Genomic DNA, 16,091 nt, shown 5'->3' on the forward strand with positions numbered 1-16,091 from the left:
CGTACAGTCCGCGCGGCGAAGGCCTTGGGCGGCTGGCAGGGCGGGCCGCTGCGATAAGGCCGCCCTAAACCTGCTGACTCGGTGTGAGGAGGGAAGAGTTACGGTGACGTGGCTTTCCGAGGGCTCCCTCCCCACGTCCGGCCGGGCGCGGCGGGATGGAGCAGCAGGCCGCAGGGAAGGGGCGAGGTGGGGGCTGAGAAACCGGGTTTTGGCACACAAAATGGCTATTACCGTCTTGCCGTGTCGTGGCTTACTTGGATTTTAAGGAGGCAGGCGTTTACTACGGGGAAGAAAGCAGTCCTAAAGGGTCTTCAGGGAGTATAGGGGAAGCATCAGCACAATACACGTGACTAATACACCTATGTGACAGGCAGCTATCAAAACTTCAACAGCTTCCCTTCAATTCTGTCCACAGTCTACCTTCCCTAGGCTTTCTTCAGATTTCCCACCTACCTGAGTAAGGTCTGTGGCTGCGTAATCAGTCCATAACAGCTTCCTGCCTGATTTTTATTTCTGTCAAAGCTCCCAAAGGTTTCAAGAGTAAGCACACAAACAGAATGGTCTGTTCAAGAGTATCTAAACTCAGTGTTATTGAGTATTTGAGATGATCTGAAATCAAGTTGCGCTTACATCATCTGCCTATAGACACCTGAAAGCCTTGGGGTTTTAGCAGCTGTACTTGGTTATGGCTAGAGAAGGCTGCTTCTGGAGTCTTGCATTTTTAAAAATCTTGTTCTGCTGTTCTTACATCATTTGTAAGAGGAAATTTGTCTGTGTATAGGCAGAGCCAAGCAGCTTTAATGCTTTGAAGTGTTGCTGCAGTATCTGGCTGGTCAGGTGTGTGTTTCAGACTGAGTGCCATGTTCCCATCTGTCTCTTACATCTTGGTGCTCAAGCCTCCTGGTTCTCTGGGTGCCCGCTCTTAGGTCAACTGACCTCAGAGTCTATTCCAAAACTCACTTTTATGACCGAGGGCTTGTCTAGGGAGGTGGTGAAGCAATGAATCTTAGGTCTTAGTCTGGCTTTGCTGCTGAAGCTGTTGTCTAGGTAGGACTGCTCATGGAAGTTCTATTTTATTCTAACTGGAAAGTAAAAATGCAAAGAAAAAAATTTCTGTACTAGTTTGAAAAGCTACAAAGGAGAAATAATAATTTATGGAATTCTTGCTTTCCTTCTTACTGTTTAGTTATGCTGTGGCCTCCCAACATGCTGGGCCTGTTGTAAGTGCTGTAACCCCTCTGCTAGGTGCATATTTTCTGTTTGTGTCTGTGTGGGAAAGGTTAGTTCAGGACATCATCTGCAGGTTCTCTCTCCTTCTGCTTTGGCCCTCTGGATTGGGCCACCAAACGTAGGAGGTTGGTAGTTAATCCTGGCCTCTCTCAGTTCGGTTCCTGCCAGTGAGCTAAGTTTTGTGAGTGTGATACCCCGGCGCTAACAGTGGCACCCTCTGTTTTGGTGGAATCCGGGGGCTCTGCCAGCTGGCAGCTGCGGGGTGGCGGCGGAGCGGCTGAGGTCGTGCTTGGGCCCGGCCACGTGCCTCTGCCCCATTGTCGAGGCTGGTGGTTTGGGGAACCGTTGGGCTGTTTGTCAAGGGTGAACAATGCCCTATCTGTAGGGGATTGCGTTACCGTAAATAACATTAGAATAGCATGAAAAATCCCTTTCAGGTCAACTCCCCCACAAGCGTTCTGGCTGGACTGTTAGCAGCCTCTCCCGCCCCCGCGGCCCGGCTGAATGGGCAGTGTATTTGGCTGATTTGGGGAACGCTATTCAGTTTTGATGAAAGTAGATAGCCAAGCGTTTACTGTCCAGAATCCTGTTCGTGAGCAGGGTATTGCTAGAGCTGCAAAGGGCAAGAAAGGATCAAGCTGCGTAATATCCTCTAGCTAAAGATGAGCTCCAGTGTCTACAAAGCCCTAAGGGAATAGTGCTTAAAGTAATAGGGACATTTGGGAGCTTTCTTTACTGTGTTCTTGTCAGCGCTTCTTGGGATGGAGACCCCAGTGTGCAGATCATATGGTCTGTGGAGGCAGATCCTCCCCTTTGGAGGCTAGCGTCTTGGTTAATTGGGACTGCTCTGTGGGCTACTGTTCACCGGGTCTCTGTGGTCAGATGCAGACAGTCCTGCACTCCCGCAGGGCCTGCTGGCTTGAGCTGGGTGCTTCCCATAGTCTAGGGGCTTCCAGACAGCAGGAGGTGGCTTGCGGCAGGGAGATGGCAACGCAGCTGCTGACTGTGCCTGTCTGTGCAGGCGTGCTATCAGCTGCTCACCGCTTGAGTACAGGTAGAGAGCTCTGAGCAGGAACTGCAGCGCGGGAGGAGAACGGTGCTCCTCGTTCTCGGACGCTGACAAATACCATATGGTGCAGGGGCAGCTACAACAAATCCCATAACAGAAAATTACAGGATAATCAGTATGTAGAGGAAGCTTGTTCCCAAAGTCTTGCCTGCTATGGTTTATACCCTGAGGCATGAGCATTTATATACTGTATTATTTTTTCTGCCTAATGCAGCAATTCTCATTATCCATGTGAAGGTCCACACCTGTTCTGAGTCCAGCAGGCTACTGGCATCAGTGGTATCCCATGACAGGGAGCTAATGATGTGTTCTAATAGAGTGTTTCTTTAGAATAATTTGGGGTACATAGCCCTTTTGTATGGCCCTTGTACAGGGAAATGAGGGTGGTTTTCTGTTGTGAGATGGAGTGAAGGAGAAAGTCTGACTTACCTTCTCCTGACCACAAATTATTTTGTGTGCTTCTGTCTCATATACCTTTAAAGTTATTCCCAAACTTTTTTATCTCTTCCTCTAAGACTTTCAAAGATCCCTAGTAATTTTAGCACCTATGTTTTTTCAGACATATCTGTTGAAGGATAGAGTTGAGGGGAACTGGGAAGTGTTCCAGTGGAACACATACTCCTGATTTGCACACAGTATTGTAATGCCTTCAGGTTTTTTCATGCCTCTCCCTGGACACAGTATTTCAACTGGATGGAGCCTTTAATTGAACACAATGATTCTCAAGTCTGCGTCATGAAATGTATGTCTTTTTTTTTACTCTTTGTTGAAGCATTTCTGTGAACCTTCTTAGTAATTTCATAGACTTCATGCAAAGCAGTCATTACTCTGTGCAGTCTGAATTGGCCTCTGAAGTGGCCACTTTTATGGATCTTGGCACCCAAACCTTGTGTAACTGAAGGCCACACTGATGGTTCATTTCTGGAGGAATAGATGTGCCCTTCTCCATTTCATCTTCTGGGGAATGAGTCTTTTTTGTTCCATAAGACTTCTCCATATCTCTGTTGCTATGGGAATTCATGAATTTTGCTTGCAAAAAGAAGGCAATGAATAACAGTTCGGTTCAGCTAGAGTTCCTAAATGTAGTCTATGTTCAGAGGTTACAGGAGGAAGAGGAATTGGTGTGGTTTTGGGTTTAGTTGGTTAGTTGGGTTTTGGTGGGATTCTTTTTTGTTTAAGAGCAAATAATTATCTTAGAGTCACGCTGTCAACACCTGGAGTGGGGCGAGGAAGAGAGGAATTGATACAGTTGTGAGGAAGGAGGGAAATTGTTGAAAGGAGAATGCAGCAGCTCCAATGGGAATGCTGCAAGAACTCTTCCTGCATGGCGCAGGCCGTAAGTCCGTGGCAGTGAAGCACCGTGTTCCTCACCCTCGTCTCTTTTACAGATAACTGACTCAGCTGGGCACATTCTGTATGCCAAGGAGGATGCCACTAAGGGCAAGTTTGCCTTCACCACTGAAGACTATGATATGTTTGAGGCCTGCTTTGAGAGCAAGCTTCCTGTGGGTAAGTGAAGTGAAAGGTCTGTTGGCTGCTTCTAGCTTCCAGATGAGTTCATGTAGATATGTGTGTTTAGGGGTATGGGTGAAGCGATGCTGAGTGTGGTCTGCAGAAGACTGTTTGACTTTTAAAGCTGATCTTCAGGAGGTTGTGGACAGTTTCACTGCAGGATATCTGCTCTCGGTGTTGCAGTTGAAGTTAAGTAATCCTCTTTGGCTGTTGTGTAGAGCACTTGGGTTTCCTCTGAAAGGGGAATCATGCGTTCCTCCCACATAGGTCACCACATTTGCAGTGAGTGGCAGTACCAGGAGCAAACCACACCTCTTTTACCCTTTCCATGCTTCTCCCCACCTTGCAGTCAAGCCAGGACAGAGCAGGATGCCATCATCTCCTGGACCCTGTCTTTCTCCCCAGCTGACCATCTCTCCCCATTGGGTGGAACATGATCTCTCAACAGTGTGTATTGGACAGCAGTCCAGTGTTAGGATAGCAAACATTTTCTGGGATTGGGATGTGTGTGTGTATAGAGAATGTGGCCTTGGTCTGCATGCGCAACTGCTCTCTAAGTGGTCAATAAAGGGAAGGGGAAATGAGCAGGATGTCAGCTCTGCATTTGTCCTGCAGGAATGGTTGCCTAACAAGCACTGAGGCTTGTTTCCTGTGAGTGTGACGCATGTGCTGCTTTGAGTGGTTGGGCTCAACTTCAGGACAAACGTGCTGAAAAGAGCCAACATGTGGACTCTAGTCTCACTTGCGGTGGTATGAGCGCATGCAAGTTCGTAGGTGGTCACATCTTTTCACGGTCACTGTCAGAGTTCTGCTCCCCGGACCTGGTTCTTCTTATCTTAAAAGATCCCAGAGCATTTCACAGAGTGGTCAGTAGCAGCATACCTCCTATCTGTTGACAGGCAGCCTTTGTTTTGCTCCATGTATAAGATTCAGATAGTTTGCAGGTTGAAGAGAACTTTCCAGAAAGAGAAGGCTTTCTTCTTTGCTGGGACTGGGAGGGATCTGGCTTGTAACACCTTTTCTGTAGTATTTCACAGATAAGACAGTGACCCCAAACGCTCAGGATTTTTCTTTTATTTCACTGCAGAGGTAGGGCTTCCAAATGCTTCTTAACACATCAAGACATGTAGGCACTAGTGACTCATCTGGGAGTCACTCATGCTATTTACTGTCCAACACCTGGGTATTTGGGAGGTCTCCAGACAGTCCCACAAATCCTTTCATAGCTTCCATGTGATCACACACTGAAGAGGGAAAAACATCTTTCTTTAGTTGTGTCTAGACTCTTATTTCAGTGCTTGTGACCAAAAGTTTATTGCCTAGACGGAACCCCTTATAGCTCTTTTGATTGTAGGAAATGTTTGTTCCCTGACTCCCTTGTATTGTTGCAGGTTTGTTTTAAAGCTTTCAGTACTGATGAGGATAAAATATTAAATGCAGCTTCTACCTGGTGGCCAGTGAGGCATTGAGGTGTCAAAATTTAGAGCTGGTTGTTTGAGCAGCTGAATTGTCTTCTGGAGGCTTTCTCTTTGGGGGCCTCCAAGCTGCCTTTTTTTTTTTTTTTTTTTTTTTTTTCACCCCAAATTCCTTGCTAAAGAGAGATGCTGCATGACAGGTATCTCCAGATTTCCTATGCCTGTGCTGGAAATCAAGGAATTATTTAAAGTAAGGGAGGTGGCACCGCAAGGCTTGATCATCTGCAGGACTTGGTTAAGGTACTGTGGAAGAAGTAATCACATCACAAGGAAGTGTCTTGTTTCCTCTGTAAGGTCAGTATGGGAATGGGGAAACTGACCAAATGCTGTTTTATCCCCATGTTGCTCTTTAAAGTTGTTTTTTTTTCCCCACAGTCACATCAAGTAAGTGGTCAGGACTTGTAGTGAGGCAGCCAAGGAGGATGTTGGTGGAGTCCTGGAAGAGAAAAACTGTTGGTAGAGGAAGCCAGAGACGTTGGGACCTGAGGGGTCTAAGCAACTGGTATTTCTCAATCCTTAACCACAGAAATGAGGAAGTGAGAAAGAGGTCCTATTTAGAAGGTCCACCTTATCAGACTGGAGGGGTTCTTAGGGTGTTTCTTGGAGGTGTAGGTTTTTGCATGATTGGCTTTTTTTCCCTCTTGGAGTATGGAAGGGTCCTGTCTTTCTGACCCTCTGTTCCCAGGCACACTTAACTTTTGTGCTGTATGCTAATCTCTGAGAAGAACAGCCTTGCCTGCAATACGTGCTACTCTGTAGGGCTCTTCCTGTGTGCTAATCTTTACCTCTTTGCTCCTTCTGTAATCCTTCTCTTTCCAAACTTTCTTAAGAGTCTTATGGCTCATTTTTTTCTGGAATTCCTATGGGAACATCTTTCGGCATCCTATTCAACCATTCTGTTTTTCCACTGACTTTGCTAATCTCCCATGAAACAGTTCTGTGTTCATGTGAGATGACCTCCTGGAGGATGTAGGTATCAGTTTAGGTCAAGATCTTTGGGCCTTAACTGTTTTGGTTTTTTTTTTTAAATTTGTTGCTGATCCTGTCTGCTTTGGTGAGCCCTGGCTGCAGGAGGAGCTGGAAGTTACTGAGGATTTGATGAGCATGAAGGGAGCTGCCTAGTATCTTGGGCTCAGTAAACTTGTAGAAGAGCGGCTTGAGTTTTTCCAGGCCAGTCCCTGACAGCGTTAACCTCTTGCAGAATGTCTGCTTTCTGCCCCTTTGCACCCAGCAGCTTTACGTTTTCTACTTTCTTACTGGTTCTTGGCAGCTCTCCCTTCCAGCCAGACAAATTAATCCTTCCAGTTCTGTTCTCCTGTTCACTGGCCTCTTCATCTTTCTCATCTCTTCCTGGAAGCTCCAGGTCTCCACCCAAGTTGCTGTAATTTAAACAGCATTAAAAAAACCTCTCACTGGACTGTGTGCTTTGAATTTTCTTCTGCAGCTACTGTTGACTGTCCTACCTGCCAGTCTCCAGACATGCTGGTATATATATGTCATAAGCAGTCATAACTTGTGATTGGAGAAAGGAGCATTGGGTGGCTGTATACAGCCTGTCTGTTAAAGAACAGGACTGGGATTTGAATTTGTTTTTACAGTGACCAGTCTTTTATAAGAAAACCAAAAAAATCCATCCTATTCCTAATTTATCCATTGGGCTCTCAAATAGCTGGGTTTGTATTTTGAGCTCCCATATCCCTCAGGAATTTTAAGAAACAGTTTGTAGTTGATTTGGACCATTTTGTCATCAGGTTATTCCATGTTCTGATAGCAGTAAAAGGCAGAGGTGATTCTGCTCTGGTGTTGAAGAACTGTTCAGTGGGTAGAGATAAAATTTGGGGATGTTGTTCTGAAGATCTGAGTATCTTCCTAGCTCCGACTGGAGTGACCCAGTGTAACCTGTACGCTGAGTTTGTGGGCTGTGGAAATGTCCACCTGGCAGCCTCTTAAGGCAAAGTGTGACTATTGGACATGCTCCTGGATAAAGACTGAAATTTATACGATAAGTGAATTCAGACGTTGTGTTTTGCTGGCAGCCAGCTGAGGACAACTGTATGCCCTAAAGGGCTGGGATTTGGGAATGTGTTATGTACAGACATTTCCTTGGTGGGTGGTATAGTGGAATATGATACCCAGCTCACCTGACATGCTGCATTCTTTAGGGTATCTTATATGCCTATTCTTTTTTTTTTTTTTTTTTTCCCCCTCTTGTGTATGTTCTCAGATGTGACAGTTTGTAGCAGTTAAAAGAAGGTGTTAGCCATAGGTGTCCCAAGCTTGGGGGGCTACAGCTTTAAAAGATACCTACTGTGCTGTCGGCTGCAGCCTTACCCTGTTCACTGTGCAGCTCCAGCTGGCAATTCTCTGAAGTAGAGTTTTCCTGGCTTCGGAAGCCTCCCTGCTATCCTGGGGTTTGCATTAGCAGTGTGGGTCTCAGACATATGAGATGTTCTTTCCCTGAAAAGATATGTTGGCAAAGGGATTGCCTTCATTTCTGCAGATACTGCAACATGCAAGGGTCAGTAGTGCCCATATGCCGTATTCCTCAATTAGAGCAGTTTACCTTCTTTCTCCTTTGTAAATGTAAAATCATTTACAACCCCAATAACCTTGACAAGTTGCTGGTGTACTTCCTGCTAGGAGGAGTGTGGGCTTCCTAGTTGAATATTTGTCCCTTTGGTGACTTGTCTTTCGCCAGGCTGTCTCATAGCAGCTGGTATTCATCTTCTAATCCTCTGCAGTTTTTACAGTGATTTGCATCCTACACACACTTAGCGCATTTAGTTACAGCTTGTTCTCATTATCTTTGGGAGGCTCTCCTTCAGCCAGGATTTATTGTGAAGTCTCTGTATTTTTAGGCTGGACTGTGCTGCCTCCGCAGTTAGCTGCAGACATGGAGGGAGGGGAGGGATGTTGTGAGTTCTTCCTCAGTGGTGGGGAGAGCTGGTGATTTCCTGGCAGGCTGAATGTTTCACACAATGAATCCTTTCATTATGCTTCCAGGAACAGGGAGGATGCCGGACCAGCTTGTGATTCTGGATATGAAGCATGGAGTTGAAGCAAAGAACTACGAGGAGGTATGTCCCCTGGCTGCCTGCGCTGCAGGCTCCCCTTTCCCGGCACTCACGTGATGCTGTTTGTAGATCTGGGGCTCATGATGGGAAGCTGTTTTCCCAGCGGTGATGAAAGCCTGTCTGCAGCCTACAATTCCAGTGAAGCTTTGTGTGTTAAGGGAGGAAGAAGAAAAAAAAAAAGACAAACATCAGCTAAAATTAATTCTTTACTCTGGGAACTGGAGCCTAATGTGTGAATTTCTTTGCTAGGACAACATGACACAGCTTCTGGGCATAGGCATTAGAGGCAACAAGAGACTGAGATGTGAAGTTTCCTCAGCCCCAGCAGCAGAGGGCATTTTAAGTTAATATCAGATCCTCCTAAAGGTCAAATTGCATCGTTATTGTTCTTACCTTCCTGACTGTAATATGTACTGGCTCAACAGCTCTGAAATGGTGCTTGTGCATTTCTCAGAACTGGCAGTGTATCACTGTAAAGGTGTTTGGCAGAGGAGTAACTGGTGTGAAATGGGTATTTGGTTTGAAAGTGTGACCTTGCAAATAGGCATAAAGCCTAAATGTTTCCATCTTAGGAGGACACAGCTTTCTTAGACCCAAGAGCCAGCTGTGTGGAGTAGCAGTTGCTTCGTGACTGGGACAGTCCTGGCTGGTTTAGATGCTGAATTTTGATGGCTGCTACTATGCTTTTGGCTCACTAGAATTTGGGGTCAGTCAGCCCCCAGCACAGAGCCTGTGCCTGAGAAGATGAGAGTTGTTGGCGGAGAAAGATTCCTGCAAATGATTGCATTGTTCACAGTGCATAACAGTGTGATGGATGCCTTAGGGAGGACAGTGGGTAGCAGAGGAGGCTGTGTATGGTGCCAGTTAGAAAATGAACAAATTTCTAAGATGGGCCTACTGGATTTTTTTATATTCTTTTTAGCTTTGGGCTAGCTGGTCCTCCATGGCTTAAGTCAGTTTAGAGCACATCTTCCATGGAGAGTAAGAAGGTACTTGGAGTCAGGGAAGAGCAGAGCAGTCATTGTACCAGCTGCCTGGCAAGCAGCTACTGAAGTATTACAAGATGAAATCTTACAGGATGACCTCTGAGAGCATAACAGGGGGGATTATTCTGACTATATTTACAGAATCTCTCTAAACACAATGCTGCGACATACTCTTAAGTTACATTACTGTAGTGCTACCTAGAAACATTGTCCCTAGGCAGAAAGGTTCTCTTATGCCATGTATGTCGACGTACTCACTGGTTGTACTGATACAACTGTCTTGGAATAAAAGTAAGTATCTGTTATGCTCATCAATGGAAAAGATCCATGGACAAACATAGGAAAAGAAGGATTTAGACTTGCAGTCCTACCTGACACCAAATGCGCAGCACTGACAAGCATCCTTGACTTGTCAGGACCTCTCAGAGTGGCACACTGTGTTGAGCCTTATTGAGCAGTGTGTCTGCAAAGGACTCAGACTAGTTTACTGTTTGTACAGCTGCTACAGATGTTTAGCCACACTGCTTTGCAGTGTGTTTCTCTTTTTTTCCATCCTCTCTCCCCAGGTTGCTGTAGTATTTGTGGGTTTTGACTTGACAGGCTGCTTAAGGTGTGAAAGGGAGGACTGTTGCTTAGGTTTCTCTCCTGGAATTGCTGCAATTTTGAGCTTTTTGCTTGTGATGTTCATCTCCTGTAAGGTACCAGTGACCTGTCTTATATCCCCCATTTTTTCTTGTTGAATTGCTGCAAGGAGACTTGACGCAGGGTATTGAACAAGGGTCACTATCAGTGTCCTACTTGTGCATGGATATATGGAATGAGAAGAGGGGTGATGTCCAAGTCTGGCTTCATAAGCTTTCATAGATCTAGACAGTCTTGGAGCAAAGCAACTGGGAGAGTAAGCTGGGTTAGAAAACCTAACTGCATGGCAGTGTCATACCTTTGTTCTCTGAGGTAGGGAAGAATAGCTTTCTCCATTCAGTAAGTAGAAATGAAGTAATTGAAGGAGCTGGGACTGTTTAGTTTGAGGAGGAGAAGGCTAAGGGGAGACCTCATCACTCTCTACAACTACCTGAAAGGACATTGTAGAGAGGTTGGTGCTGGTCTCTTCTCACAGGTAATTAGTGATAGAACAAGAGGGAATGTCTTTAAACTGCAACAGGGGAGGTTCAGACTGGACATTAGGAAAAAAAAATTCACAGAAAGAGTGGTCAGACAGTGGAATAGGCTGCCCAGGGAGGTGGTGGAGTCACCATCCCTCCTGGATGTGTTTAAGGGTTGTTTAGATGAGATTTTGGGGGGATAATGGTGTAGGGGAGAACTTTGTAGAGTAGGGCTGATGGCTGGGCTCGATGATCCCAAGGGCCTTTTTCAACCTGAATGATTCTGGGAGAAGACTTTTCAGAGGGCACCAAGAAGGCTTGGCAATCTAGGTTCCTTTCCAGATCAGCTGCTCCTTGTCAGTTCTTGGCTATAGCAAGATCCTCTATGCTAGGAAGAGAGTTAGGCTTTGACAAATCTATGTGGCCCCTGAGAAGTTCAGAGGAGTTGTTGTTTTCTTGGTTGTTTTGGTGGTCCAGATGTTCCTCCTAGGATTATGGTCATCACAGATGATTGGTGGGCTTTTTACAAAATCCTGTGGAGCAGCTGTGCATAGTTGGCTTCACTAGGGATGAAAGAGGTTCCATCATGTGCATCTCAGTACATGCAGGACTAAAAGGAGCAGTCAGATGTTTCTAGCTACACCTATTAAGAGCAGCTGAAAGGATGCAGGATGAAGCAGACAAGCCTTGGTTTTTCCCAGTGGAACCTTTGTAGCCTTCTGTGAATGAGGAAGAGTGCCCTCCAGGAAGATAATGGAGCTGGTCAGTGCAGAGTTAACTTGTCAGTAGAGCTGCCTGAGCCCTTGTGTGTGTTATAGACCTGCTGCTCTAGCTGTGTCAGCAGAATCTGGGCCATAGGCATGCTTACACTGGTAGCGGTTTTTCAGCAAAGCTCTGCTGGCAGATGCATGTCAGGGCCATAGGGTTTTGTCAGCACAACCTCTTGGCCTGAAAGTGGGAGGGGTTTAACCTCCTGTTTCCTCCTACTCCTCACAGACGGACTCGGAATTGACACTGCTGTACAGGCAGAGCTGTAATATACAGTTTGCCTCAGCATAAAATTCCTCAGATGACTGCTTGATGGCCTGCAGCTTGCCAGAATACACGTGTCATGTGAAGACCCTTCAGCGAAATGGCTTATCAGCTGGCACTGGCCTGCTCACAAGCATCTCTTCAAATGGGCTCTGGCACACAGGCAGCTGCCTCTGGAAGTGGCGTTTTGGGGATGCCTGCACCCTGGCCACCCTGTTGCCTGCCTGTTAGCACCTGGACCACTGAGGGGTGCCATCCTGCAGCTTATGTCTGAGTAATCCTGTGTGGTGGTGCGACTGATTGTGAGCTGCAGGTGCTCTGTGTGTTTTCTGTGGTTTTCTGTAACATTTCTTTTGCTGCATTACTCAGGGACGTGGCATCTGGCCTTCATGGTGGGGGCCTGTCACTCATTGGTAATAGTGACAAATTCTACATGAGAACCGGAGTTACCCAAACCCTATGCTGTAGCAGTGGCAGGAATTACAGTTAGCTTCCTTTGAGTAATGTCTTTGTGTCACAGATTCTACATAATGTGTAGTCAGGTTACAGCCAAGAACTGGGGCAGGGACATGTGTTTACATATTCAACTTTAAATAGTTGCTGTCATGGACTGTGCTTTCTAATTGAATTTCCTGTGGATTTTTCTTGGATAAAAGTCTGTGAGTTGTAGGACTGTGGGTTGCATGTTCTGCACAAAAATAATGTCCTATAAAACCAGCTTTTATGAGGGAAGTGTATTTTCTTTTCCAGCTGGCTTTTCAAAGGCAGCCTGTCCCATAAGTATTCCGGCAGCGTCACCTGGTGGCTTGAGGCAGATGGAGCACTTTGTAGCTGTGTGGTCCCTACCAAGAGCATAGGTTGCCCTTTGAGGTTATCAGTCTAAGTGATAAAAGCTCTGAGCTCTTGTGGGTGTAATCAAACCACTACTACTGGGAATCAGGCTGCTCAGGGTTTCTGAGGTGTGTGGCAACAGCAGAGCGAGTCACAGTGCTAATATCCTCTGTGCCTATAGAACATTATCATATGCGTATGTAAGTTAGTCATTTGTATCTCAGTCTGTGACTTCTATTCACTGGAGGTTTAGTCATGTGGCAAGCTCTTCTACCCACTGCTCCGAAGCCAACTGTGAATAAGCTAACATTAGGCCGAATAAGGAAGAAATGTGCTTGTATGCATACTGTGCTCCTCTGTTGTGTAGGAGGGGTAGTAGGAAAGTGTGTTTCAGAGAACAGGTGGGAGAAGTGGTAGTGTTTTATGAAATGGTAGTTGCTGGCTTGTAGAGGTGTTTCCCTAGGGAAAGGATGCCCCAGATCTGTAGTATGTGAGGAGGAGTGGTTCAAACTGGCACTAAAAACCCATGTGGGAGCTTTTGGTTTTGGTTCAGTGATTGCCTGACTCTTCTGTTTTCTAGATTGCAAAAGTGGAGAAGTTGAAGCCTCTGGAAGTAGAATTGAGGCGCCTGGAAGATCTTTCAGAGTCCATAGTTAATGACTTTGCCTATATGAAGAAACGAGAAGAGGAGATGAGGGACACAAATGGTAAGAGACTGTGTGCTCCTTCAGAGGGATGGAGCTCTAAGACCCCTTACTTCTGCTGAATGTGTTATTAGCACAGCATTTGGAGATCAAGCAATTATAGTGGTCTCTGCCTCTTCTGTTCCTAGTAAGGGGAAACATGCTGGTATTTCTCTTTTTCCGAAGCAGTCAATGAGTCTTGTGTGTCCTGTCTCTAGAAATCATTTCTTTCTGTCTCCATTCCTAATGTGAATTACTCTGTACATTTTAATGTTGCCCATTAACCACAATTCCACATTATCCTTCTGTTCCCTCTGCTTTTATTGTCAAGTACTGCTGGTGCTTGGGTGCTCTTGCCTTCATGTTGTACGATATCTTGCCTTTGAAGTTTTGCATGGGTGGGGAGAGGAAATCCTGGGAACTTTGCCCTCTTGAGGCGCATCCTGTGATGTCAGACTCCCGCACAATGGTTTGTTGTCTGTTTCAGAGTCGACAAACACCCGGGTTCTGTACTTCAGCATTTTCTCCATGTGCTGTCTCATCGGACTGGCCACCTGGCAGGTTTTCTACCTGCGTCGCTTCTTCAAGGCCAAGAAACTGATTGAGTAAAGGAGCAAGTCCTCCTCCCCCTCCTCTCAGACCCAGCTGGACACCGCTGGGACCCAACCATGGCCCCCTGGAGCCATCTCACAGATGATACCCACTGACTGGAGCATTTCTGCAGGAATTTGGACCCTAAAGGGGGAGGGGAGCCTAAACATTTGGAGGCAACGAGGGACTTGTGAAATCCTGTTGGATCTTGAGGGTGGGGAGGTTGTGATGGGTTTGGGGATTCCTGGGGCAGTGATTAAATAAAAAAAAGATGTTTCCATGACAGCTGCAGCAAGTTTTTGCGCTGTCTGTTCTCCTTTTATAATCTTGGCTTGATGATGTCTCCCATCTGTCTGTGACTGTAGTGTTACTCTGAGCCACTTGACCCTGCTGAGCTCTTTAGGTGCCATGCAGCTAGCACTGGGGCAGAGCAGGGGATTCCCTGTTCTGACCAGCTGGAATCTAAGCCTCGTGTAAAAGGAGGTGAGTGCAAAGCAATAGGATTCATCATTCCAGCAGGGCCTGAGGATAGAGGGAGGTCTGAGGTTTGGTCCCTGTTGCGGACCTCTGTGTTTCTCCCTGTGGGAGCTGGAGTCTTTGTGCTGACAGGTCAGGGCACTTGAGCATATGGTGGTTCAGCCTGGAGGAAGGGGAGCCTTGGAAGGAGGGCTTGGGTACGTGTTTGAGCTTGGAAAGGGGAAGCCTGCTTTGTTCCAGTAAGCTGTCCAGCCTTGGTCCCACCCTTGCTCCATGTGTTTGTCTTGGATTTGCCTTTCTTGGTCTGAAATGATGCAGCAGTTTTCCTGAAAGTCTTGGTCAGGGGCAGCCTTTCATGCAGATGGGAGGCCTCAGTCAGATACAGTCACAGAACAAATAGGAGTAGCTTATGCTTGGAAGCTTGGTCTATGTTGAGCAGGAGACTTTTCTCATCTAACAGTGTAGCATTTATCCAGCAGGCAGCTGGCTGAATCTCATTTTCTGAGACCTCAAAGCAAGGTGGGCTGCTGCTCATGTGAAGCATGAAGGCCTGTGCCCTGCTTTGAGGTCTGAGGGTGCAAGGGGTGCTTCGCAGGTTGGCAGAGGAGTTGTTGGAAGAATGTGAATGAACTCAGAAAAGCAGTATGGGGTAGGAATAGGCTAATTCTACATCTGGGGGAGTCTGAACTGTGCCCTTAACAGAGTTCTTATTCTCCTGTGTGGTACTACAGAGAGCAAGCAGCTTCTCATCATTTCTCGGCTGTCCAGGTGGCATGATGTTAAATAAACTGGGCTGGGAAAAAATAGGGAGGTTAACTTCCTGAACTTACCTGCTGCAGTTTTTAGGCAGTGATTAAAATTCTCTCACCTTCTCTGCGTTCCTTCAGAACAAATGGTTCAGCAGCACAGCATTCTGGTGTCATGTGCGTAGTCTGGCTAGGGAAGAGGTTGTCATGGCCCTGGGCCTGGGCTACCATTTTGAAAAAAAGCATGTTTTTATAATTTCTGACCTGAATCTGATCTATTGCTAGGAAGGAAACGGTTGTTCAGGATGAGGCAATGGGAAAGAGGATGAAAAGATGACCTCCTGTCATCTAAATACATTAGTACATTGCCTCCCCTTTGCCAAGTTCCTGGAGTTGTTAGTTCCACTGTCAAGTGCTTAGATTGCTTTTAATTTGTTTCTTCTTTGATAAAGCCATATTAAGAACCCAAATCCACTCCTCTGCCCTTGCATCCATTTTTATCCTTGTATGTTTTTGAAAGCTGTTACATTGCAGAACAGCAGTGATGCCACAGGACTGAATTACAGAAGTCATTTGAAGGTAGTTTTAGGTCCTACAGTTTGAAGCCTGTAGATCTGATAAGGTTTTGCTTTTGTTTTTATATAACTTGAAAAGACAGTACAAGAAAGGGGCTTTTCCACTCTTGTCTGTTTTGATATCCTCTCCCTATCCCTGAGTACAAAGATACCTTTATCTTAAAAATGGTGGCAAGGCCTTAAGTTCCCCAAGTGACTGTTACACACTGTCATCATTCTGGTGTTGCGTTTTGATCTTCACTGTACTGGTATGATTACTGGGGAGCAGGTGTGGGGGACTGGTGTGGATTTACCTGTAACGACTGGTTGGGGGATTTTTGTCAACTTTCTCAAATAAATTTCTTTGGGGAAAAACAACCCACCTAAGTTGTCCGTGTGAATCTTGTCCTCTTTGTGCATGTTCCTGTCGACTGCCGGTTCCTGCAAATTGACCTGTTACAGGAAGCAGCAAGTACATGGATGCCCTGCAAGCCTTTGGGTTTCTCTTAGCAGTCATTAATTTCTACAGAATTTGAGAATTCCAGACTTGGGAAAGGTACTGGCTTGCACAGGGCTTCTCTGCAGAGCGTGACCATCACAGCAAGCGAGGTGTCTCTAATACAGGTTACCATTTGTCACCTTTCTTCCTCCCCTTCCTAAGTATATCCCTCTATGTGGAGGAATGTTGAGGCTGATAGTGGAACAGGGCCAGTGCTCTAGAGTACAAG

At 46.2% G+C, this 16,091-nt stretch overlaps 1 protein-coding gene across 1 annotated transcript in view; it reads left to right on the forward strand.

The window, feature by feature from the left end:
• TMED10 (transmembrane p24 trafficking protein 10) overlaps window positions 1-15,745 on the forward strand; it is a 32,925-nt gene extending 17,180 nt beyond the window's left edge. Inside the window, exons 2-5 of the mRNA XM_026849277.1 lie at window positions 3,651-3,808; window positions 8,290-8,363; window positions 12,893-13,019; window positions 13,483-15,745. Coding sequence (XP_026705078.1) covers window positions 3,651-3,808; window positions 8,290-8,363; window positions 12,893-13,019; window positions 13,483-13,604 — 481 coding nt within the window. The 3' untranslated portion in view covers window positions 13,605-15,745. The remainder of the gene's footprint in view (window positions 1-3,650; window positions 3,809-8,289; window positions 8,364-12,892; window positions 13,020-13,482) is intronic.
• Window positions 15,746-16,091: the final 346 nt, after the last annotated feature.

Source organism: Athene cunicularia, assembly GCF_003259725.1.
Source record: "Athene cunicularia isolate RWA chromosome 5 unlocalized genomic scaffold, athCun1 chr5_part1, whole genome shotgun sequence".
Classification (NCBI taxonomy): Eukaryota; Metazoa; Chordata; class Aves; order Strigiformes; family Strigidae; genus Athene; species Athene cunicularia.